General features: G+C 55.2%; 9 protein-coding genes across 9 annotated transcripts; 2 read left to right on the plus strand and 7 right to left on the minus strand.

Annotated features, from left to right (window-relative positions):
* Positions 1–1,124: 1,124 nt before the first annotated feature.
* Positions 1,125–3,382, minus strand: BKA78DRAFT_332263 (cyclin-like protein; the record flags this gene model as incomplete). Its single annotated transcript, XM_066889969.1, has 4 exons — positions 1,125–1,418; positions 1,474–2,028; positions 2,081–3,199; positions 3,371–3,382. 4 exons carry the CDS (start codon positions 3,380–3,382, stop codon positions 1,125–1,127), a joined length of 1,980 nt encoding a protein of 659 aa, XP_066742485.1.
* Positions 3,383–6,740: 3,358 nt separating this feature from the next.
* Positions 6,741–8,670, plus strand: BKA78DRAFT_254067 (uncharacterized protein; the record flags this gene model as incomplete). The annotated part of the gene is made up of 2 exons (XM_066884867.1): positions 6,741–7,448; positions 7,507–8,670. The coding sequence occupies 2 exons, from the start codon at positions 6,741–6,743 to the stop codon at positions 8,668–8,670; spliced, it is 1,872 nt and encodes a 623-aa protein (XP_066742486.1).
* A 267-nt stretch (positions 8,671–8,937) lies between these two features.
* Positions 8,938–9,792, minus strand: BKA78DRAFT_161854 (uncharacterized protein). Its single transcript, XM_066883118.1, has one exon. It carries the CDS (start codon positions 9,724–9,726, stop codon positions 9,205–9,207), a length of 522 nt encoding a protein of 173 aa, XP_066742487.1. The 5' UTR covers positions 9,727–9,792; the 3' UTR covers positions 8,938–9,204.
* Positions 9,793–9,798: 6 nt separating this feature from the next.
* On the plus strand, positions 9,799–12,478 carry BKA78DRAFT_318386 (uncharacterized protein). The gene has a single exon (XM_066888784.1). It carries the CDS (start codon positions 10,209–10,211, stop codon positions 12,237–12,239), a length of 2,031 nt encoding a protein of 676 aa, XP_066742488.1. The 5' UTR covers positions 9,799–10,208; the 3' UTR covers positions 12,240–12,478.
* A 1,774-nt stretch (positions 12,479–14,252) lies between these two features.
* BKA78DRAFT_354179 (uncharacterized protein) lies at positions 14,253–15,919 on the minus strand (the record flags this gene model as incomplete). The annotated part of the gene is made up of 3 exons (XM_066891685.1): positions 14,253–14,551; positions 14,617–15,451; positions 15,524–15,919. The coding sequence occupies 3 exons, from the start codon at positions 15,917–15,919 to the stop codon at positions 14,253–14,255; spliced, it is 1,530 nt and encodes a 509-aa protein (XP_066742489.1).
* A 350-nt stretch (positions 15,920–16,269) lies between these two features.
* BKA78DRAFT_381001 (uncharacterized protein) lies at positions 16,270–17,863 on the minus strand (the record flags this gene model as incomplete). Its single annotated transcript, XM_066892983.1, has 2 exons — positions 16,270–17,496; positions 17,561–17,863. The coding sequence occupies 2 exons, from the start codon at positions 17,861–17,863 to the stop codon at positions 16,270–16,272; spliced, it is 1,530 nt and encodes a 509-aa protein (XP_066742490.1).
* Positions 17,864–18,088: 225 nt separating this feature from the next.
* BKA78DRAFT_381002 (uncharacterized protein) lies at positions 18,089–20,105 on the minus strand (the record flags this gene model as incomplete). The annotated part of the gene is made up of 2 exons (XM_066892984.1): positions 18,089–19,726; positions 19,788–20,105. 2 exons carry the CDS (start codon positions 20,103–20,105, stop codon positions 18,458–18,460), a joined length of 1,587 nt encoding a protein of 528 aa, XP_066742491.1. The 3' UTR covers positions 18,089–18,457.
* Positions 20,106–21,307: 1,202 nt separating this feature from the next.
* Positions 21,308–21,718, minus strand: BKA78DRAFT_296998 (uncharacterized protein; the record flags this gene model as incomplete). The annotated part of the gene is made up of 1 exon (XM_066886696.1): positions 21,308–21,718. One exon carries the CDS (start codon positions 21,716–21,718, stop codon positions 21,308–21,310), a length of 411 nt encoding a protein of 136 aa, XP_066742492.1.
* Positions 21,719–22,645: 927 nt separating this feature from the next.
* Positions 22,646–23,176, minus strand: BKA78DRAFT_372447 (uncharacterized protein; the record flags this gene model as incomplete). The annotated part of the gene is made up of 1 exon (XM_066892738.1): positions 22,646–23,176. Exon 1 carries the CDS (start codon positions 23,156–23,158, stop codon positions 22,646–22,648), a length of 513 nt encoding a protein of 170 aa, XP_066742493.1. The 5' UTR covers positions 23,159–23,176.
* Between the last annotated feature and the right edge of the window lie 713 nt (positions 23,177–23,889).

A 23,889-nucleotide genomic window follows, 5' to 3' on the forward strand; every position in this document is an offset into this window, starting at 1 on the left:
CGGCGAGGAGGACGAAAGATAGGATAGAACAAAAGAGTTTAATTGGACCCTCTCGTGTACTGGAAACGTTGTAGACTATCTCGTAGCTTTCTCCATCAGTCTTTCATCCAGCCACTCATGGTCCAGTGCAATCCCACGCCTCTCCACCACCTCATCCTCCATTCCCAATACACCCATTAGCGCCGAAACCTGAGCCTTGTCCATCATCCGACCCTTTGAAGACCTGACCATTCGAAGAGCCGACCTCTCGCAGAAGAGTTGAAGCGCCAGTCTAGTCGTGCCGCTGAGAGGATTGAAAGGAGAGCTCGTGCAATTTGAAAACAAGAAGGGGAGTCGCTGTCGTGGGGAACCGTCTGTGAAAGCAAGGAAAGGGAAAGTGAAAGGGGAAAGTCTTGGATGAAAGGGGGATTACTTGTATCGTCGCGTCGTGACGTCGTATCTTTATTGTTTGTAACTTGGAAGAGGGGATGTGTGCAGTGCTGGGGGTGTGCTGAGAGATGCAATCGAAACCACAAAAATGAAGAGAGAAACAAAAAACAGGCCCGATCAAAAGAGTTGTCGAAGAGGTCGAGCTGCGCGGGATTGCCGGTCCAAGTTGGCGGTAGAGCCTGGGTATCACTCTTTGCAAAAAGAGAAAAGAGAGCCACTAGCCCTGGCCAAAGGACGAGCAAAAGGAAAACTGCAGACTCGCCAATTCGAGCCGACTGCCCAAGGTTCAATTGGCGAAGAGTCAACACTCCTGACCAAGAGAAAGGCAATCGCAAGTTTGCCGGGTTTGCAGTGCATGTGGTTTTGTGGGCCAACGAAGCCTCCTGTGAGCCAACGAAGCCACCAGTCTGTGTTTATTGGGGTATCAAGGCTTCTGTCCCCAGGGACATATGAGCCTAAAGAAAAGAAAGAGTCATTCAACTTGATCCCAACCAAAGAAAAACAGACTCCAAGGTACAAATGACGGGGACGCACAAAGGACTCGGAAGGAAAAAGGGGTCGTTAAGTGGAAGTCAGGGGTGACATTTCAGGTGTATGTGTGCTACAAACCACGCTTACTTTGAAGATGATGAACGCACACCGGGAGAGGCACAATCAGTGCCAGGAAAATAAGCGCCGTAAAGCTGTCCGCTGTTCTACTCGTCTATGTGCGAGTAGTGCAAGAGGCTCTCGGGCGGATGGCAGGTAGGAAAGGGTCCGTGGTACTTCTCATACTCGGCGAGCTTCTTATTTTTGATCGGGAGGAGCTCGAATCCTTTGCCAATCTCTTGCTCGACAAACAGAGATGCGCGCTTGAAGCGCTTGTCAGAGTACTTCTCATAGACAGCCGCATGGTGCTTCTGAGGGTGTTGGATGCACTCGAGAATGACGGTGACAAGGTGATGGAGCTGAGAGTACGAATAACCAGAGTAGTACGTGTGGCATGGACCCTTGTAAAAGTTAGCAGATGGACAAAAAGGCTGATTTTTTGGAGGATAGACTTACCCAATCTCCCTTCGCGACCAGTCCCTTCTTCAACATCATGCGGGCAAGGCAATGAGCGCCAGCAGCCAAGAAGCTGGGAGGGCATCCGACGAAGCGCTCGTCCATGATGGTGACCTCGAGGAAATACTTGGCAAGAGTGCGAGTCTCCAAGTCGTAGTCGTCAGCTCTGCTGATCCGACGAAGGAAGCTCATGGGGCCAGGCCATCCAAGCTCGAATTGGAGCATGCTGAGCATGAAGCGCTCGGCCTTGAGAATCTCATCGACAGTGTATCCACCGTCAACCATGTACACGATTTCGGAGACTGAGGGACAATTGATTTCCTCGTATTTTGCGGCGACGAAGATGGCAGTCGCACCAACAAGCTGCAGCTTGCCGAGCGAGACGACCTTGCAGGATAGGAAACGATCAACGTAGTTGACAGCAAGGAAAAGCGTCTCTGGAAGCAGGGTGAATCGGTGGTGGACCTGGACGAGCCAGTCCATCAAGACCGAACGCATGGACCATTGGATCTCAGCCTGGTTGTCCATGTAAAACGGATTCGGCTTCATCCTTTCCTGAAGGACGAATTAGCAAGCAGTACTTCAAGCTTGCTGGCGAATAACTTACCTCGAGGGTCCTCATGTATCCAAAGATTTCTTCTCCATACTCAGCAACCATTGTCGTGTCCCAGCAATCGTCTTCCCAGTCTTGCTGCGTTTTGTGCTTGCGAGAGATCTTTCTGCAGTCCTCCGCGTATCGGCGATCCGCACCAGTGACCCTTGGGGCGAGGACCATCGTAGCACCTCCAGTGGTGTTATCCGTCCTTGGTCTCTGAGAATGCATGGTCGTGTAGCCCGTGTAGCCATCCGCTTCGTAGTATTCTTCATCTTCCTCGTCCCAGCGTTCCTCGTCCTTGTCGTCAGCCACGAGCAAGCCCTTGTCGAGCTTGTCGGCATCTTCTTCCAGCTCGTCGCGCTCATAGTCCTCGTGTACATGGTCATATTCCTTCGAGGCAGTGGTGACTGGCTCCTCCTCTTCCTCGGAACCTTCAGTTCCATACGTAATGTAGTTTTGGCATTCCTCAGGCGCAACAGCTGTTTCAATGCTGGTGACTGACTCTTCGCGGGCAATGGGGGCAATTTCGTCTTCAATGGCGTCTTCCGAAGCGCTGGTGACTTTGGGGAGCTTCTCCGATGGCGGCGACAGTTGCGGAGCAGTATTGCTTCGCTCACGGCGCCTAGGACGAGCGGCCTCGTCGTGCGCGTCTTCTCCAGCTTCGTCGGATTCGTATGCGTCAAGATCAATGACCTCTGGCAGGACGGTAGTGTTGCGCTTCGAGTCGAGCTTCTTTGGCCGGGCGGGCTCTGCTTGTTTTGGGAGGACCGATGATGCTGCCTCCGCGGCCAAGTATCGGGAAAGGCGGTCGGGGCCTGTATATCGCTGCGCAGGACGAAGAATCGCAGATGGCTTCGAGGTCTCTTGGAGGGTGGGCAGGCTCGTTTCCTTCTTGCGGATGTTTTGTTTACCAGGAGCAACCTGATCATCCTTGACCAACTTGTTGCTGCGAGAAGTGTTGCTGACGTCTGCAAAAGCAGTGCGCTTCGCAGCAGCCTTGATGCCTCCAGTCTGCGCGGCGGTCGAGAGGGCCGAGGTGGACTTGTTGCGCTGGTGAATGGTCTTGGATGGGACAGCCGTTGGTACATTGTTCTCATTGTGTATGCGAAGAGACCGCAACGGTCGCTGAGGCTGCTCGTTGGACATGATTAGCGTCAATCAGCGCATGGACGGTGGTGAGGAGAGTTGGGAATGGAAGATGGTGAGCGCAGGCCAGGATCTGCAGATGACGGTAAAAAGACAGTGGAGGGTGGGTGGACGCGGGGTGGGAGTGGGTGGACGACGGGTGCTGGAGCAACGCACCTTGGCGTCCATGATGGGCGCAGATCTGAAGTGTCGTCTGCGGTCACGTCTGAGTCGAGAGAACAAACAAACGGACAGCGTTCTCCGGGGAGAGTTGTGAGCGACAACAGACGAAACGGGACGACGACTGCGGCGACAACAACGTGGGAGAAGCGACGGCGCGTGTCGTCTCGCGACGGATCAGAAGGCAGCGCGCGACGCAGAGGCAGAGGCAGCGAGCACGTATATCCGTAAGAGAGGCGTGGATAAGCGGTGCTTGGTGAAGAATGTCGCTGGGCGTGGGGCGAGAGAGAATGGAAAGAGTGTCGCTTGGCACGAACGACGGACTGTTGATGTTACTGTAAACACGGGCTGCGAGTAAACATGGAGCCGGACGCGGCGCGGGCAACCAAGCCTACAACGGGTAAGCGCCTCGGGGCGGCGAAACCTGGATCCCGGCCGCCCGGGCAACTTTTGGAACCATTTCTGCCCTACGGCCACGGCTACGGCCACGGCCACGCCCCCAGCCAGCCGCCAGACTGGCGCCAGCGCCGCCTGAAACAACAAGAGTGCGCCCACGACTCTCAATTTATCTATCCGCGAACCGTTCATCTGCGCGCCATCATCCTGCAGTGACAGCGCATCACTTCTCTCATCACTGTGCGCTGCTCTGCGCTGGCTGCCCTGCCCACTGGCTGGTGCTGGCCCAGGTGACCTGGCGGGAGCACGCGGCGGTTATTCCCGCCGATGCAGGGGCGGTCCGTCGCTTAGTCAGACCTGCCTCTGTCGTCATGCTTAGCGCTCCTGCCGTCGCCTCAACGCGTCCAACTTAGCACCGTCCTTTTGCGCCGTCTCCAACTACAACACCACTCCATCGTCCGACGCTCATCACAATACTCCCAATCCGATCGCTGCTCTCCCAAACGTCTTCAGCCCTGTCGTCGGCCCGCTCGCGCCAGCCCCGGTCCCGCTGCAGGCCCCGCTCATGATGCGCTGGGGTTCCATGAGGCCCGACGCGACCCCGGAGCGCAGTAACGTGACGGGCCTCGTCCATGTCTCTCGCACTCCGCCACTCTTCATCAGCTTTGTCCTCGACGAACCCCTCGCCAGTTTTTGGCCACTTGCGCACTTGTCCGAGGCACTGACACCATGATGGACCGCCCCGTCATGGCTTGCGTTTTGCCAGCACTGCCGCCCCACAGCCTATCAAGTCAATCGCCCGCCTGCTGTCCTCCATCATTGCGCTTTGCGCCTGGCCACGAAACGCTGCTGTACCGCCATTCGAGCCGCTGCCAATTCATCCGGGACAACTGCTTGTACATGCGCCCATCTTGTCTTGTCCGTCTGTCGTGAGGCCGCTCCCAGCGACTCGTCAATGGCCCTCCAATATGCAACAAAGCGGCCCCTCGCTTGCTTCTCTGTGCTGAAAGCTGGCGACCGGTGTCGACTGTGGGGAATATGCCGCACTCATCAGTCGCATCATCATGGTGTGCCCCCTCCGGCGCAATCGCGGAGCTTCAGGTCTGCGCCCATCCAGGTGCCAAGTTGCGACCGTACGCAAAGCATCAACTCGTATGGACAGAGGCGACGTTGATTTCTGCATCTCCGGCTGCCTGTCGCTGCCATGTGCGCTCGAATGGCGCTTCTCTGACTTTCTCGACGTCGCAACGGCGTTGGTGCGTTTGTTCTATGGAGCTCCAGCCCTTATGCCCCATCGGAACTGCTCTGAAGGTGCAGCGCTGCGCTGACCGTCTGTGAGAATTGTCGCATGCCTTTGATGCCTGGTCGCGACCGTCGTGGACATTATATGGATGATGGAACTTGGTTGTTTGGAGCTGCGCAATGCGATGGGTAGAGCTGCGAGAGATTGTGCGATCCCGCGGCAAAGGCTTTCATTGGTCGGCCAACAACAGTATTTACTGGCGCCCCGGCCTGCGTTTCTCGCAGCGACCTAAGCTTGTCTGGCATGCGGCATGCATTACCTTTGCGGCCTTGCTGCGGATTGGCCCGCTCTGCAGTCAGAGTCGGGAAGTTTGGCTTGTACTGTGGCAGCTCGCGCTGCGCTGATAATAGCCCTGTGACGAAGCTTTCCATCTGTCAAATGCTCTCAAATGGCCGACTGCTGCTTCCATCAAGAAGACATGTTTCTAGCGATCGAATACCGACTGGCGCAAAGCTGATTCCGACTGCCCATGTCGTCACGATACAAACCCCCCGGTGAGGATATGCCCCCTCAATGGGCGCATGCGTGCGCAGCCATGTCGCCTGCTGCTACCACCGCAAGACACCTCGCCCAAGGAGCTACATGCTATCGCGATCCTTGATATTGTGATTGTGACCTTGTAGAGCGTTTCCATGGCTGGCGACTGTCTGTCGGCTCTCTGGCGCTGGCTGCGCAGCGGATCTCAACAGGCGCCCCATACATGACCCAAACCACATGCAGATAAGAATTGAATCAAAACCGAATCGCCTGCCTCGTACTCAGTGTTCTTGCTTGTCTGAAGCCGTATCCCTGGGTCGGTGTGTGTTGTTGGGCGCATGGGTTGAAGCATCAGGCGGCCCGGATACTCGCCTAGTCCAGTCAAGAGAGTCGCTCGCTGTTCCACATCCACCCACGCTCCTCTCTCCGTCTGATCACCCAGCCTGAGCCAACAACAACCACATCCACCCCAATCACACACGGTACGTCTTTGGAATCGATCCATCTTTGCCTATCCATGCTGCAAGTGGCTGCGGAAGCCAGAGCACCGCCCCTCTCCTCGACCGTGGACTCACTGAATCGGTGTGCCAGACACCCGGCGGCGCTTCGCGGAAAGCCCTCTACCTCAACTCCAACACTCCATCCCACACTAAAGGGTATGTCATTACTTCTTTACTCCATATGCGACCGTATCCACGTGTGAGATTCGTCCCAGATCCTGACCCCGGGATCGGTGGGTGCTGTCGCTGAGCTGCTGCACCGCCCTTGGATAGCCCCGAGCGATGGCCTGGGAGACAGCCACGACTTCCGACATCTCATTCCTGTCATCGAAATCATCAGTGACTACCGCTGAACGCTTCGAATATCGTTTGCTGACGAGTTTTGTCGGTTTAGGCCATTGCCCTCCTCCTTTCTCCACCCAACCCACGACCCCCTCTTCCTCTCGCGACACCGGCAGGATCGGTGTGAGTTGTGGCCGCCCGAGCGATTACAACTCAAATCTGAGCTCCGGCGACCTCAAGAAACACCTTCGTGTCGACTGTATCGCTTGACGTCGTTGGGATGGAAGTTTCGAACTTGCTCACCGACTCCATCCAGCGGATCACACGAAACGAGTCGCCCGTCGCTACCCTTCCGCCGCCGCAACAACTACACAAAACTGGTCCATTTGTGGGCGATAGCGGATATATGATGGGCTCAGTCTACCAAAACTACGGTGCCACTGATGCCGGCCCTGCCGCCGTGCCTCTGCCGCAGCCTCCAAAGCACGTCAGCTTTGAACTGCTACTGCAAGAATCACCGCAGCATCGTGCGCGGCTGCCGATGAGAGTCAATATTTGGCCTCATGACACTACCGAGTCCATTGTTGCAACCGTCAAGAACTTCCATGGCATCTATGACGGCCAGGGCTACGGCGTCAGCTTCGAGGACAAAGATGGCAACACGCTGATTGCTCGGTACGAGAATTTCTACCACAACATGACTGTCTACGTCAGGAGGATTCCTCAGGAGGTTGACGACTACAATCATACTCCTCGTCACTCCATGTCCCCGAGAAAGAGCAGGCTTGAGGAGCCGTTCAACATGCCTCCGCCAGGGCAGTACTCCAGGCCCTCATCGCAGACTGCGAGGAACCGTAGTCTTTCTCCCGACGCTCACCGAGGGCGGCGCAGCCTCTCTCGTAGCACAAATTCCAAGTCCCGCTCCAGGCCGGGCCTCAAGGTCCGAGCGACCAGCTCTCACGGTAGCATGGCCGACCTCAACGGTGACTACAGTGACAGTGAGGCCGGTGAAGGCTCTGTCACCAGTTCTCGCCGCGAGAATCTTGCCAGCGCCGACATTAGTCTCGACAACATTGTCGAAGGCGGCCGACGGAAGCGAGCCAAGTTTGACAGTTCTGTGAGTGTCAGATGCCACCACATTTGCGAGGACCAGGACTCTAATTCTGCTTGCTTAGGAACTGCCCTTGTTCGCACCCCCTCAGGTGCCCATGACGACGTCCATCTCGTCTGTTTCGCCCCAGAGACGAATCAGCAGCATCAACGATGCTTCTCCCTTCTCCTACTCGAACCAGCAGACATTTTCATACACCAACCCGCTTCCCTCGCCGCAGAGCCATGGGGATGTTTCGTACATGCAGGGGTACCAATTGGGAACTCCGTACACCATCTCCAGTGGGCAGCCGCACGGACATCGGCTGCGTACACGTGGCACCGGACAGTGTCTCCCGCGAAACTCGATGGGTGGTGTCTTGCCCACGCCTGACCCCACCGTCGGAGGCAGCGTCATTTCTGACGAAGATGTTGCCCTCCAGCTCATGCGTCTTGGCGACGCCTCCAACTTCTCATCGCACGGTCGCAACTCGACCTCCACAATGGACGATGCCTTGAGCGGCCGTGCTGACGCCGCTTCGTCTGATGAGGCTAGCGATGATGGCAGCGAGGAAGAGGAGCTGCCCCACCACACGGGTGCCTTGCCGTCCGCGGCACGCCTGCACGACAATGAACTCCCCCGCAGCTTCGACAGCGGTGAAGACAGCTGCGACGAGTACGAAGACAACAAGGATGAATCTTTCAAGGGCGATAGCGACGAGATTGTGCCCGAAGATAACGGCTCTGGCATCCCCAAACTCCTGAAGAAGCCGCGCCCCGGTTTCGTCGCCAAGGTTTCGGCGAAGCCTTCAAAGCCTCGCCCTCATAACCACAAGCCCAAGGCTAAGACGCCTCAAGTTGCGAAGCCACCCATCTCCCCAACCTCGCTTCCCCCGGCGTCCCGCAAGACGTCGAGCGCCTCCCTCAACGTGCAGCAGTTCGCTGCCGATGAGGAGGACCTGTCGTCGAAGCCGCGTTGCCAGCGTTGTAGGAAGAGCAAGAAGGGCTGCGACCGTCAGCGGCCCTGCCAACGCTGCAAGGATGCTGGTATTGGAGCCGAGGGGTGTGTCAGTGAGGACGAGGGCAATGGCAGGAAGGGCCGATATGGCCGTCACATGGGTGTTCCCATCAAGAAATCCGTGCCGGAGCCTCCGCCATTCTTCGAGGCCGTCAACGGTGCCGTTCCTACTGCCGGCAGCTTTACATCCGTCGCATCTGCGGCCGACAAGACGAAGAAGCGCAAGAGGTGAATTCACTTGTGTCCCCCATCGTCGGTATGCGATTTCCTTTCTCACCTGGCGCCGGCGTTGGAGGTTTAGCGGTTGATCTTTTTCCTTGGCGGTTCATGAGTCCTTGTCAGCGACAATCCGATCCTTACGCTTCTCTGCCCTGCATTTATTTCCTAGAGTCGGTCGTTGAGCCCACCGCGGGTCGTTCTTGGTCAGGTTTGTCCTCGGATGTAGTGGTGTTGTTCGTGGCGTTTCGTGTCAATATTCGGTCTCAACGTTTCAAAACATTGTTTAAACACCAGCAAGAGGAAGTACTCGGAGGGAGCGTACTCGAAGAAGAAGGGTTTGGTATCCCCTTGGATACGGAGACTTTGCGGAGCGCCTCTTTGTTTTCCACCGACGACAATCCTTCACACCAAAAAAGTTTGTTGGAGTTGCTCGCAGGAGCCAACATATCATTCGAAAAGAAATCAAGCACGCCGTTTGGAAGATGTCGGACGACTGACGGAGGAGGGATGGGATAGCTTGGTTTCGCTGTTTTTCTAAACAAGTTTTTCAGGCGGATGTTGCGCCGAAGCAAAAGATGAAAGAACGCAATGGCGACGTGACACGACATTGGAGGGCAAGATGATGGGTGGAAGGCGGAATGGTCTTTTTTCTTCTCTCTTCTTTTTCTCTACTACATGTCACTCTATTTTCCTCCTTTCCCACTGTCTCCTTGTGCTGTATGTGTTGGTTCAAAACGGCGACAGGTTCCGGGGTGTTGGGAATTGGAGATAGCTGCTTTCTTAGGGGATAGCAAAGAACAGAAAATTCCTGAAAAAAAGAAAAAGAGAAAAGACAGAAAAAAAAAAAAATCGTGGAAGACTTGTGATATCTGGACGAGGGAAAAGACAGAGGGATGAGCCTGACGACAACGCGGCACAACGAGCGACGGCTCCTCGCATGTGTTCCACGGGTGCTATGCAGTTTGCCAGTCTCACAAGCGGATGGATTTGGAGGACCAAGTTGATTGAATTGGATTTCATTGGTCGTGTTATTAGACAAAAAGGTCTCATATCTAGGAGTATGAAGCATTCAATGATGGCTGACAAAGTGCAACCATGGGACAGCGACGACTCGCCTCAGCCCCCTTCGCGGTTACCTTCCCACCCTTTGCACTCATCAAACTTCAATTCGTGGTCGGAGCACAGCACATTGCATGATCCGGCCCCATGTGTCTGGAATTCATCCACGGAACTTGGTCATCCTCTGAGTGCTAAATTTGGCCGGCCGGTACCTTAGCAAACAGGGTCTCGAGTGGCCAATCCGTGTCTCAAGCCGCATCACGAAGTCGATTGAGACCCTACAGACAGATTCCTCCGACATTCTTACATCTCCTTGGCCATCCCCTCATTCCTCCTGACAAGCGCTCGTCTTGCTGCTCTCGCGAGTTTCAAGGTCCTACGACTCGTTTTAGCTTTACTCCTTGATCCTCGCTGCCCCGCGCCTCTTGTCCGACCAACCGCACTCGGCCCGCAACCTGATTGACCCACCCGAGCCTGCCACGCCTACCACACATGGCCGAAGAAGCGTCCACTCCTTCGTTGAGCCTGAAGGCTCGTATCGCCGCGCTTAATCTTCAACAAGTCCAGCCCGGCTATACTCCTCCGTCCTATGGAAATGGCAGCGCTGCGACGAACACCAAAAAGAAGCCCCCTCCGCCGCCGCCCTCGGCCCCGCCACCGCGCCTTGCTGCAGAAACGCGCTCCCAGACCGCGAATGCTCCTCCAATCCAGAATCATGCGACGACGATAGCGAGAGGCATAGGCAATCAGCCGGCCAAGAATGGTGGTCACAGGACGGTGCTACCGCCGCCAGCGTTGGACGGAAATGCCGCCAGACCATCTCTCCCACCAAGATTGCCTTCGCGGACCAACTCTCGGCAGCCACCCCCAAGCCTTCCCCCACGTAAGAGCTCGAGTCAAAGCATTTTAAGAAAGGATTCCCAAGAGTCCATATCGACAATTGCATCTGCGCAGTCCATGGGCTCTGCGCGTTCCGGTTACACAAATACAAGTGGCACGACGACTACGTCGTTGGGAGAAGCACAGCCGGGAAGAATCCGGGCTCCCCAGTACGACCCCTCGAAACTGCCAGCTCTGCCGCCGAAAAAGACAAAGGAGGAGAGGGAGGCCGAATTGGCAAAGTACGACCCCGTGCGCTCAAAGTATCTGACGAGGCAAAAGAGTTCGACTGCCTTGCAACCTGTGCCGTCTCAGCCCCCCAGTCTTCCTTCGAGACCTGCTCTTCCAGCCAGACCGAATTCAACACGCACCTCGACATCCGAAGCAAAGCCTAGGCGCTCTGCACTTGAGTGGGGTCTGAACAAGAGTACCGAGACTCCCCCTGCTCTCCCGACAAGTCGCCCTTCCTCTACTCCTGGTCAGTCTAATGGGGCAGCGCCGCCCCCTATCCCCCTCTCGTCTCGACCGGATCTTGCCTCGCTTCAAGCAAGCAAGCCAAGAGCAAACGGTCAGGCCGGGACATGTCTCAAATGCCGCGACTTCCGCGCGGTGGACGCACACGCTGCCCGGTTCCCTCGCGAATCGATTCCATCTCATGACTTGAATTGGCTTGCGCACGAACTCTGCGATCCGTTCCCTTCTCTCACCGACAAAGCCCGCGCTATTTTCACCTGGTTGCATCACAACATTGACTACAACTGCGCTGCTTTCTTCGGGGGTTGTGTGCAACCGTCAACACCAGCAAACACAATATCATCGGGCTTGGCTGTCTGTGAAGGATATGCGGGCCTCTTTAGCGCCCTTGCCGCAAAAGTTGGCCTGGAAAGTGTCGTCATTGGCGGCCACGGCAAAGGATTTGGTTACGCTCCGCTCGCGCCCGGATCGCCTGTCCCACAGTTCTCCTGCGGCCACGCGTGGAATGCCGTCCGCATCGACGGCGGCGAGTGGAAACTCATCGATGCGTGCTGGGGCGCAGGAAGCGTCGACGGCGCCTCGCGCAGCTACAAGCGCCACTTTACGCCCAGCTTCTTCATCATGGACAACAATGAGTTCGGCATGAAGCACTACCCGGAGGACTCGCGCTACTTCTTCCGCACTGACGGGCGCGCGACGGTCCCGTGGGAGGAATACATCCTGGCGCCACCGGGCCCGCAAATCTATGGCGCCGCTGGCGACTACGGGCTCAACGTGGTATCGTTCCAGCCGTGGCAGCGCGATGTGCGCGTGCACTCCCCCGGCGACGGACCTGTCGTGCGCTTCCAGTTCGAGAAGCGCTGCCCGCACTACGACCCCGAGGCGCTCGGCGAGGGCAAGCAGTTCATGTACTTCGTCATCATCGAGGGCCGCGACGGCCGCAACAAGCAGTGGCTGCCCATGGAGCACGACGGCCGCTTCTGGTGGTGCGACATTGAGCGCGCCGAGCTGGGTGTTCCTGGGCAGGGCCACAAGGTGCTTGCGTGCGCGGGCACAAAGTGGCTGGATGGTCCCGAGGGCAGTGGCAGGGGCGTCACGAGGGACATGTGGGAGCGCGATCGCTATGGCATCAGGGGGTACAATGGCGTTGCGTGTTGGGATGTTGCGTAGACAGGTCCCTTCGCTGTGGACTTGGGAATGATGTCGCTGCACCTAATACCCCCTCCATCCATTCCCTTCCGCTGGCGCCACCGTTGGATGGCTGCGTCAATGGAATTGTGTATTCTTACCACTACTATGGTATGGAAGAGGAGCTTTTGTGTCCTACCCACGTGCCGTGTCACCTGTCTCTTCTTCTGTCGCGCACGAGCATCTGTTGCGATCATAAAAAAAAAAAAAAAAACTGCATGCATGCACTTTGACCAAAGCGAAACACGCAACCTTGATGTCCGCCACCCGGCTCTCCACCAAACAACCCCATCATAAACAAACACGCGCGCTCGGCCCGTCCCCCGTCCGCTCCGTCCATCCGCCCAGCCGTCCTTCCGCTCCGCCCGCCCCGTCCGTCCGCCCGTTTCGCTCGGCGGCACGCAGATGGCCTCCATCTTTGCCTCGCCCCAACCCGTTCAGTGCCATTCGCTCAGGCGGTTGAGGCCCAACGCCGTTCGAAGTGTATGCCGTTCAGGTAGTTAAACAGAGCGCAACACCACCCCCCCCCCCCCCCCCCCCCCCCCCCCCCACAGCAGCCAAACAACTCTGCAGGGGGTGTTGGTTCGTCTGGTCTATTTTTAGACGACGCCGCAGTACCTTAGGTACCCCGCAAAAGGTGGGGCACGAGCCTCCCGCGCACCTATGCCAGCCCGGGGCAGCGGGGGGCACGTGCGGCGGGAGGGAGCTTCCTTGGCGAGTGTCCGGGCGAGATGATGGAGGACTAGGGTTGCATTCTTGGCGTTAATTATAAAGGCAGGTCGTTAATATCGTTAATTAACATTAATACATTAATAACTAGTTAATAACCTTTGGCAGCACCTTACCTTACTTGACTAACTAGAGGCCTTCATTTTATAGACTACTTAGTACCCTCTATACCTACACCTCCTACTCACTTGCAATTAGGTAGAAGAGAAGAAATTTTGTGTAGAAAGAGGGAGAAAGGTAGCTAAAGGGGTAACTAACAGGGTGATAAGTAAGGTTTTTACACCTAGTAAGTGGTCTACTTACTAGAATCCTAGATACCCCTAACCCATTACTAACGCCCAAGATTAATAGTAACGATAATTATCGTTAATTAACTATTATTAATGGGTGGTCAATAATAACGAGTGCAACCCTATGGAGGACTGAGGAGGGAGGAGCTTGGCGGGACGCGAGGCGGAGGACGGCGCCTAGCAGATTGGTCAGTTGACAGAAGAAGCGTTTGTTGTGGTGGTTGCGAACGAGGAGAGAGCTCTTGGATTGTGCGATAGGTAGCATAGTGTGGTTGGTACCAGCGAGGCCAGAGCTGGGAGTTTGGAGATTGTTTCTTTGCTTTTTTTTCCATAAGAGAGCTATGATGGGGTTGAACAGAGGCATACATATCCTAATTGGATCCAAATCCCCCTTGGCAAAACCAGAACAAGGCGCCGCTGCGCTCGACGGCTCGTCGTCGCTGCGGGAGCTTGGCGGATGGCATGGCGGGGCGCGAGGGGAGGTGTACGGAGGATGTGTAAAGGCACAGAGACGAGGTCGGCTTGGCACGTTGGAACAGCCTGAGTTCTCGCATATCACGAGGCGGTTTGATTAGTCTGGAGAATCAATTGTTTCCTACTTGGAGAGTCAAGGATGAAGATTTTGAGCAAAAGCACGTCCTATTTTATATTCTAATGTTTTCTGGCAAAATAGAAGCAGGCGCTCGACTGCGCGTCGCTAGGGTCACCCTTTACCTGCCTTTAATATACAATGTCGTTGCTCTGCTAGTACCAGTAGCGATCATTGTGACGCTCTAGGAATGGGGATGTTGATGGTGGTTGTGATTAGGATGGGAGCCTAGGTGCGGCAGGGGTCGAGGAGGACGCTAGTCAGATCGGGGGTGGTTTCTCATTCGGAGAGAGAACTACACGATGGAGAGATTGGAGTCTCAGAACAGCAGTACACCGCAATTGGACCCGTCCAATTATACGATATTAAACAAACATCACGGTTGAGCTAGTAGCGACCATAATTCCTCTCCGAGAGCTCCTTCCACGGCGTCTGCTGCTCCAGCGGCTTATCCGAAATCTTGAACCCCTCAAACTGAACATTCTTGCCCATAAAGTTGTTGTAAAAGCGGCCCTCAAAAACGGTGCAGCCATCGTCCGCGAAATCGATGTGGCCCTCCTCGATCCGAAAGTCTTGCGTGTGTTCCTCGATCTCGTGGCTTCGCATCCTGAAGTACACGCGCCGGGGCACTGGCGCAAGACAGAAGCTGAGCTTGTGCCTCTTTGCGCGGCCGGCTTCGTGCGCGGCTGCTTTGCGCTTTGCGCCGGCGGCTTTGACGCGCTCCTCGTAGGCGTCATCGTCGTCGTCCCACTCGGCGTCTGAGGATCTGATGAGTCGGCGTCGAGGCTGATGGCGAGCTCCTCGAGCTTGTCTTCAGCCGTGCCCAGCAGCATCGTCCCTCCGATGACGCCGAGGAAATTGCTAGCGATTAGTGTGCCTTCGACGCCGGGGGATACGTCGAGGGACAGCCGCTGCCGGCCGTTGTAGTATTCATTCATTGTGTCGCATCGAATGATGTACGAGCCTATGCAGTTCGCCATCTCGAACGATTGCGGTGCTGTCGTCGACGCTCGCTGAGCCATGTATTGCCGGTGGGGCTCGAGTTTGGCCTTTTCCTTCTCCTCTTCCTCCCGTTTCTCCTCCTCTTCCTCGCGCTTGCGCTTCGCCTCTACCATCTTGGTGCGCTCTTCCGCCATACGATCAACTTCAGTGCGGTCCCATCCGACGCAGATGTCCAGGCCAAAGCCGTGAAGATTTGAACAAGGTGCTGTGCAAAGGCCAGGCACGGAATGCACAAGCAAGAACTTATCTTGGCCGGTGATGCCTAGAATCAGGGGTTCCGGCGTCTTGGTGCGGTCCGGCTCCTTGCCGTCTTCAGACAAATAGTACTCTCTCACGAACCGCTTCATGTCAATTTTAGCTCTTGATCTTGCATCGCCGAAGTTCCAATACTCTTCGCGCGCCCTCCTTTGCTCCTCTAGCTGTTTGGCTTCGTGCTGCTTTCTCTTCTTCCATTGCTCGACCTCGACCTGTTTCTTCTTTGCCTCCCAGACGGCAATCTCGCGTTGCCATTCCCGGCGCAAAGGTTCGTAGTCGCTCAGCATTTGGCGCTGCAGAAGGACAGTCGACATGGGGGGCCAATCGCACTAGACGACGTGAGCGGCAGTCAGTCAGTCGCGAGCTTGCAGACGCAATGGAAGCGTCTTTCGCGCCCTTACTTGGCCCTGATGCACCGCACTCTCAAGCAGCCCACGCAGCTCGGCGGCTGTAGCCGACGCCTTGAACTTGATGTCGTGATGCCGCAACTGCGCGGCAAAGAAGTTTTTCTTGAAAAGCGTCGCAGCTTCATTACTCGCTTGTGTAAACAGGTGGCCCGTCTTGCATATTCTGGGATTGAAGAGCTGTGCTAAGCGCTTGCCCTGCACTCGCTCATATCCGCCGACTGTGAAGACGTTGTCACATAGCGCGAAGCCGTCTCGCTCGAGCACTGGTGGAGCAGGACGCCGGCCAATGGCTTGCTCCACCGTTTTGGCGTCGTTCTCGCACATGATTACCTGGTCCGTTGTTCCGTAGTTCAGGAAAGCTGCTGTGTTGTGTGGTTTGGGTTGCGCCATGAGACGCGTCGGGCAATTACGCGTTTGGGATACCTTTGACAGCGCTTGCCTTTCCGGTTGGCGCCGGAGCCGGCCAGGCACAGGAAGAGGCACGTGCAGCGCGAAGTTGGAGGGGGTGGTATGATGTCATTGGTCCTGACTGTCCATGTTCAACAGGTCGGTGCGATATCATGGTCTTCAGGGGTACTTGCGCGGTTTTTCAGGGGGTATATGGACCAAGGCTGCATAGAGTCAAAGAAGAAGTACATTCTGGTTGCAACATTTCTCCGTGAAGTGGGTATTACTTCGAACTTCAAACCCATAAGTTGGCGCCAGTTGTGTGCGTTGCGAATGAGCCGCCGGCGCTCTCATCAGCGATACCATCCCGTGTTTCTGTAATTCGCCGCGCGGTCGTAATTCCTCTCTGAAAAGGTGTACCACGACTCGGGCTCGGCCTGCGGTTTGTCCGATATTCTGTATCCTTGGAACTTGACGTTATCGCCGAAAAGCCGGGTGCTGTAGACGACGCCCGTGAATTTCGTGCAAGCGTTGTCAAGGAAGTCGAGATGGCCGGGCTCGGGAATGAAGAACATCTCACCCTCTCCGGTTTCCCGGCCTCTCATTGTGAAGTGTACGCGGCGATGTGGTGCTGCTGCCGGCTGAGGTACTGTCTTCTGTCTCTTGGGTGGTCTGAAAGCGGCGGCGTCGTCGTCGTCGTCCCACGTTGCCTGCTCACCTGAAGCAGTCCATTTGCGGCGCCTGTAGCCATCCTTTTCGTTGCCTTCGAAGTCGTACTTTTCCGAGTCGTCGTCGGAATCTAGATCCATGCAGAGCTCATCCAACTTCTTTTCGGAGCTACTCAGTAGCATGGTTCCCTCGATAATGCTAAGATTGTACTGTGCAATCAGAGACCCGTCAACGCCAGCACACACGTTGAGGCAAAGCGGATCAAGAACAGTCCAGCTGCCGCTGATTTTGTCGCAGCGAATGATGTAGGAACCGATACACTGCTGCAGTTCGAACGACTTTGGCTCTTCTTTCAAGTTCTTGCGCTGAGAGAGGTATCTCCGGTGAGGCTCTACAGTCCCCTCCCATTCATCTTGCAGCCGTTGCCTCTTTAACTCTTCTTCCCGCTTCAGCTCCGCTGCCTCCTTCTCGTTTTCTTCTTGTACCGTACGCATGACTGCGGAGCGGTCCCACCCTATGCAAATAATATTAGAGAAGCCCCAACGGTCACAACGGCAGGGTGCGGTGTATAGGCCGGGTACAGCGCGCTCAAGGTCCACTCCACGAGGAACCAAGGATTGAGACATGACCACAACTTCTGTTGTTTTCGATGGATCCGGCTTCCCGTCTTCGTTTAAATAGTGATAGCGCAAGAAGCGGCCAAAGTCGCGATTGGCTCTTTCCTGGGGCGTCGTGCAGCGATTCCAGTCCTCTTCATCCAGTCTCTTTCTCCTCTCACGCATCTCGTCATCGTGCTGCTTTTTCTTAGCCTCCCACGCTTTCACATCGCTCTCCCATTCCTGCTGCAAGGGTTCGTAATCGCTTCGCATTTTGCGCTGAAAGAGGACCATCGATTCCGGAAGCTTGTCGCACTGCACAAGGTAGGCGGTCAGTATCAGGCATGGGGAGATGGGCAATCCGTCCCGGTTCTCTTACTTTTCCTTGCTCCAGCGAAGTCTCAAGAAGGCCACGGATTTCAGCGACTTTGCCAGATGCCTTGAACTTGATATCGTAGTGCCGCAACTGTGCTGCGAAGAACTCCTTCTTGAAAAGCTTCTTGGCGTCTTTCCGGGCCTTGACTTGTCCAGTCTTCCTAATTTCGGGGTTGAAAAGCTGCTTCAGGCGCTTAGCCTCGACTCGGGCGTATCCTGATACCGTAAACTGGTTTTCGTACAGCTCAAAGCCGTCACGTTTGAGCGTTGGTCGGGTAGGGCAATCACCAGGGCTAAAGAGGTCCATGGGTGGCACATAGGATGACGGGTCGGAGTCGAAGTCGTCTGTTGGGAGGTGTGTCGTTGAAGTTGTTGGGAAATTGGGTTGAAAAGATCGGGTTGGTGCGACGCGATGAGACGCGTCGGGCAGTTGCGTGTTCAGGGATACCCAGGGATAGGCGCGCGCCTGCTTTGAGAGCCTGAGAAATTAGGCCAGATTGTCATTGCCGGGGCAACGAGTGAATTGCTCTTAGTTACTTCATTTTGCATAAAAAGAAGGGATAGTCTGCAAGGGACTGCCATGGAATCACCTAAACCTGTGAACAAAGGCGCTCGAGAACATAATTGCTCCTACTCAAAACAATTTCGATTTCAATCCGTTTCTCCCGTGATTCAATCTCGAAGGCTCACAACTCCAAGTTCCCAAAAGAGTGGAGGAAAGTACCTCAGTAGGTAACGAGAAACGTGCTGTCCAAATTTGTGAAGCGTAGAGAGTAGTCAAATGACAAAACGACTAAATCCCAGGAAGGAGGTCCAGGGGGTATGCGAGAACCCCTGCGTTGGAGTTGACATTTACTTTGAGTCCAACTGTGGTACTTGGACACCGAATCCTTGGGTCAGATTATCTCAGACGCAGCGAGTCCCACGATTTCTCCGCCTGAATTGCGGAGTAGTCGCTCCACGGCTCCCACTCAACCCATTTCGGCAGAATATCCGACGTCTTGCAACCATTAAACTTGGTGTTTTTGCCGACTTTTGGAAGCCAATCGGAGAAACCAGCGAATTGAGTACACTCGTCATCAAGGAAGTCGAGGTAGCCGGTCTGGACTTCGGAGAAGATCTCGCTCCCGTACTTCATCGTCTCATCACCAGCCTCTCGGCCTCGCAGGCGGAAGTAGACGCGGCGAGGGAGCTCCGGCGATGTTCTTTGTCGCTTGGTGGGTGGAGCGTTGGCTTTGGTGTTGCTGTCCGGGGCGGAGCGTTTGCCAGCAGCGTTGAGAGTTCGCTCTTCATCTTCTTCATCTTCGTCGTCTTCCTCCTCCTCCTCTTCTTCCTCGCTGCTCCCAAAGCCGCACTCGTAACAATCATCGCAAGGCGACTCATGTCTGAGGCAGGGGTCCCGCGTGCGAGGCTTCTCCTTCTCATCCAACTCGACAGCGAGATGATCCAGCATATCTTCGGAAAAGTCCAATAGCATCGTCCCTTCTACGATTCCGAAGCTGAAGTTTGCAGTGAGAGACCCCTCTACGCCAGGGAATATGTTCAAGCTGAGTGTGCTGGGAAAATATTCCTCTCTGGCAACGTCGTCGCAACGAACGACATACGAGCCGATGCATCGTTGTAGGTCGAAAGACTTGGGCGGCGCTAGGTCCATCTTACTACGTTGAATCAAGTACTGCAGGTGGGGCCTCAATGCCTTTTCCCACATGGCATCACGCTCTCTCCCCCTCTTCTCTTCCATCTGCCTCCGCTTTTCTTCTAACTGCTTTTCTCTTTCTTCAGCTCGGCGAGTGACTGCCAAGCTGTCCCAACCAATGAGGAGGTTAGCGCCATATTCAGCCGGAAATTGGTCTTCAATGTCCATGCTGGATCTGCAGAATTTGGTATGGAGTCCGGGCACAGTTCGTTCAATCCGATGTGATTTCTTATCGTGTCCCGACAGCTCCAGAACCTCCAGTGTTTTAGTCGGATCGGGCTTTCCCTCGCTCATGAAGTAAAATTCCAAAAACCAGTCAAAGTCGTAGTCTGCTTTTTGCTGGGGCTCGACACATTGTTCCTTTTGTTTTGCGTCCCAGGGGCGGAATTCGGTCAGCCACTTCTGGCGCGCGGGCTCGTAGTCTTTTTCCATCTGACTTTGGAATTGCAGAACCGGTTCTGGGACGCTGTCGCACTGGCACAGCAGTCAGTTCAGTAAACATTGGGAATCGAGGACACAAGCAAACGAGGCCTACCTTTCCTTTATGAACCGAGTCACCGAGCAGATTGCGGAGGTCTGCGACCTTAGCGTTTGGATAGTGATCGATGCCGTAGTGCTTCAATTGTGCGATGAAGCAGACTTTCTTGAACTCAAAGTTGTTGTCTTTCATGGCTTGCAGCATACCCCAGTCAGGCGGCGCCAATGGGTCGTAGATTTTTAGGCTGAATATTTTCCGGAGGTCTTTGCCATCAATTCGGTCATAACCTCCCGCGGTGAACTTTGTGTCGCGGAGTTCAAAACCTCCGTGTTTGAAGACTGGCGGCTCAGGCCGACCATAGCGATATGATGCCATGTGTTGAGTTGGGCGACAGGTGTCAGCAATGTCGAAAGAGACAAATTGTGGGGCAATGGAGAATGTTGTTGAGGAGAAGTTGTCGAGTCCGGGGTGAATGCATTTGTAGGTTTACGCGACGCGTCGAGCACCTGCGCGTCTACAAGGGTAATTGACCGAGATAGGCGCGTGTGCAACGCGAAGTGAATGGCCTGATGCACAAGGCAGAAAAATCATAGAGACGCCTCAAACTCTGATTGATCGACGCAAGTAGTTAATGGGAGTGTTGAAAATGAGTATCAACTCCAGTGCGTCCTCGCCTGGAAGCTCCATTGGATTGTTGCTAAGGTATAATGTCACCAGGAGGAAAGATTGTTTGAAAATTCAAAAGACGTTCAAAATATTGGATGGGTGTTCCTTGACCATTCATCAACATATCCTCCCTCATCCGCGAACACGAGGGAACTTGGTAATTTGGACGGTGACTTGGGCCAAAAATATCAGAAGCCTGATAAGCGAGACTGGCTCCTTCATCGGCGACATTTTATACGCTTATTGAAGACCGGGACGCTGGTGGTCGCCACGAACGACGAGACGAGCCTTCGGCTGAATGAGATCGCCATCAGCATCGGACTTGTAAGACCAAACCCACTTGGTGGGAATCTTTGTTGACTTGGGGATGTTTGGGGGACGACGAACCAACTTGTAGGAGCGTTTTGCTTGTGAGATTAAAACTCCTTGTGGGCCGCCTTGAGAAGCAGGTGTTGAGGGGATGGCGCATCATCTCCTTCCGTGTCGTAGGAGGAGCAGGCAAGTCCTTAACCAAAACTTGTGGTCGAGCGTAGTGTTGGTGAAGAGGAGGAACTCGGGCAAGAAAGCGCTGTGTGGGAACGCCTGGACGGAGATGACGGTCGGGTGGCAGGGGATGGTCACGTTGGAGGGACCAAGGCGGCGGTCAAAGAAGCGCTCTCAGTCCGTCTCGCGCTTAGAAATTTGCATCTCCCAGACCTCGCGGTCGGGTTCGATCTATGGGGTAGAACTCATTAATGGTGTCCACGGTGTTGCTGTGGGCTTGATACTCTGTGGCAGGCGTGGCTGCAAGAATGCCGGGGAAAGCGGTTGCAAGCCTAGAATGAGACATCGAGTTTGCAAAACCCTCGAGGTGTCCCTGGGAGTTGTCGTTGTCCAAGGCAGCACACTGTCCGTCGATGTGCTGGCCCAACTCATCGATTGAAATCAAGGACGGTCTGCGTTTGCCGAGTCGCTGTAGCGATGTCGGAGTGCTTGTTTTCGCGTGAGGATGGCGTTGAAGGAGAAGCATCAATACCAAAAAAATCAAGCATGTCCTGGGCTTGCCGAGCTCGTTTCGCTGCCTTGGCCGTATTCCCGTGTATATGGTCACGGGAAGATGGCGCCGGAGATTCGTAGTGGTCAAGATCCGAGAAGATTTCCAGCTCCGAGCTACGGATAACAGTGGGGACATCAGAGTGAGCGGGAGGTCCCCTAGGCTTGGGCGGGATGACAGAGGCAATACAGGAAAACGTAGCCCGGAGCCTAGAGTGAGATGAGCCAGTAGCAATGCTCACGAGGATGGTCGGCTGAAGTATCCTGGTCGAGGCGCGCGCGAGGTTCATCGAGCTTTGCGACGACCTCACTGACGACGGTGGCAGCGTCGGTGTGAGCAGACGACTTCTTGGGCATGGGCGGACGAATGCCGGGGAAAGCGGCTTCCAGCTTCAGGTGCTCAGTGGAACTGTCGCTGTCCGGAATCACTGTGCACCAGTCGCTTCAGTCTGGAGAGCTGTGACACCACGACTTGTGAACAATTTGGTCCGAGTACCATAGCAGAGTCGGGTTGCCATCTATATATGTGCCGGGAGCCTGTTTGGCCGTCGCTTCGGCTGTTTCAAGCTTCTTCTCGAGCTCAGCAATTCTCTCTCGCTTTCGATTGGCACTTTGACTCGTGGCGTTGAGGTTGGTTGAACGTGAATCAAGAGACAAGTTGACTTTTTCAGGCTCCTTTTATTTCTTCAGCTCGTCCCGGGAGGTTTTCAGCTGGTCTTTGGTGGCTGTGTGCTCGTCTGAACCTGGAGCTGCGCAGTGTTGAGGTTAGATGTGAGTCACTTGTAGCTCGAGATTGGCTTTGGTGGACTCAGGTCCAGTTGATCGTGGGTACCACTTCTAGAAGCCAAGGAAAATGTTGTGCTTACTGCGAATGCCAGAATACTTCCGTCACACATCTGGGGTCCAGCAGAGTGGGCAAGGTGGCTTGCTCTCCGGGGGCATGCGATCGTGTTCTGTCCACAGCCCGATGAGAAAGGTTGACGAGAGGCATCCCAGGAATGGGATTCATGCTTGTGGGTCGACTACCAGTTCAGGCGCCGAGCAGGGGGTGATATATATATATACGTGGACCTACAACTTTATCAGCACACAGTTCACTGAAGCTGAAGATTTCCCGGTGTCTTATTCAAGCTGAACAAGATCTTCCTGGGGCTGTACATTGTAGTTAAAGCGCCCGCAAGCGCAAGACCTTCGAAGTGTCCATTGGAGTCTCTTTTCTAGCCCGGCGAGCGGGAGTCCGCGGTCGGTAAGCCGCGAACTAATATGTGATCCAGGAGACTACTCCCAGAGGCCAAAAACTTGCGGGAGACATTGGAGATAGAAGAATCGTGGCCCGTCGTGGGCTGACCTGCACTCTCAGTGAAGGAGTTGAAGTGGGGAGGATGCTGGAAAACATTTGCTCGAGTTTCGAGTGCGTTGAAGCGTGGAGGACATCTGTGCATCGCGACACCGGGGGCATCCGCACTGCGGGAGGGGGAGCTGTTGTTGATCGTGCGACTGGTCGAATTCTTACCACCGCGACCACGGCCACGGCCACGGCTCGAGTCTTTTTGGATGCGTTTGGCTTCCGACTTTGCGCGCGTGCGCGAGCTCTTGCGTCCTGGTCCGGGGTCCTGTCCTCCGGGGGCATTGCCTTGAGTCGGGGCGTACTCCGAGCCACTAGAGTCCGTTCCAGCCTTTTTGCGCTGACCGCGCTTCTTGTCATCGGTCTTCGCCAAGTATTTACTCATGCTGCGGCTGCCCCTGCTCTTCTACCGGCTTCTTCTTGACGCGACTGCTCCTCCGCTGACCAGTGGAGAGGGTTGGCTTGACCCAATTCACACGCTCCTTGCCGACCAAGCCGTCTTTCGTCTACGTCCGGTGTGAGGGCGGTACCTAAATTTTCGAAGAACCGCATCACGGCGAGGCGCTGGTCTGATGATGGCTTTTCCCGACGAGCTGTCCTCTGAGGGCGACCACCAGCTTGCACAGGAGGTCGGATTTCTGGTCAGAGCTACGGCGCCGGGCTTGTAACGGGTGCTCTTCAAGCGCCGTGGTGTAGGGCTGCTGTGAGTATATACAAGAACGAACACGAGATCGAATAGCGCCGGTCAGGGGTCTTCGTCCAGCAAGTGGGTTGGCAGCGCCGGCCACCCAGGGAATGAGTACACCCGCATGTAGATGGCGCCAAAGAGAGAAGTCATTGTCGTCGGAAGGGAAAATATATACGTCGAACTACATCTGCTCGTCAGCCGACGCATCTCAGATTGCGCTCTACTTGTACATACCATAGATGTATGGCCCGGAAAAGACGTCGAGTTGTGTACACCGCGACTAGTCGTGTAGGCCAGCTTTGAAGAGCTCGGGGCTGCGTAGCGACCCCCTTCGAGAGCATGTGGAAGTGACCCCTCAAAGCTACCTGACCTGGTACCCAAGCTCCGCTGCCCACTGGAGCAACTGCGCCACGGTGAAAGACTCCATT

This window comes from Phyllosticta capitalensis (assembly GCF_038381095.1).
Source record: "Phyllosticta capitalensis strain CBS 128856 chromosome Unknown BKA78scaffold_7, whole genome shotgun sequence".
NCBI classification, from domain to species: domain Eukaryota; kingdom Fungi; phylum Ascomycota; class Dothideomycetes; order Botryosphaeriales; family Phyllostictaceae; genus Phyllosticta; species Phyllosticta capitalensis.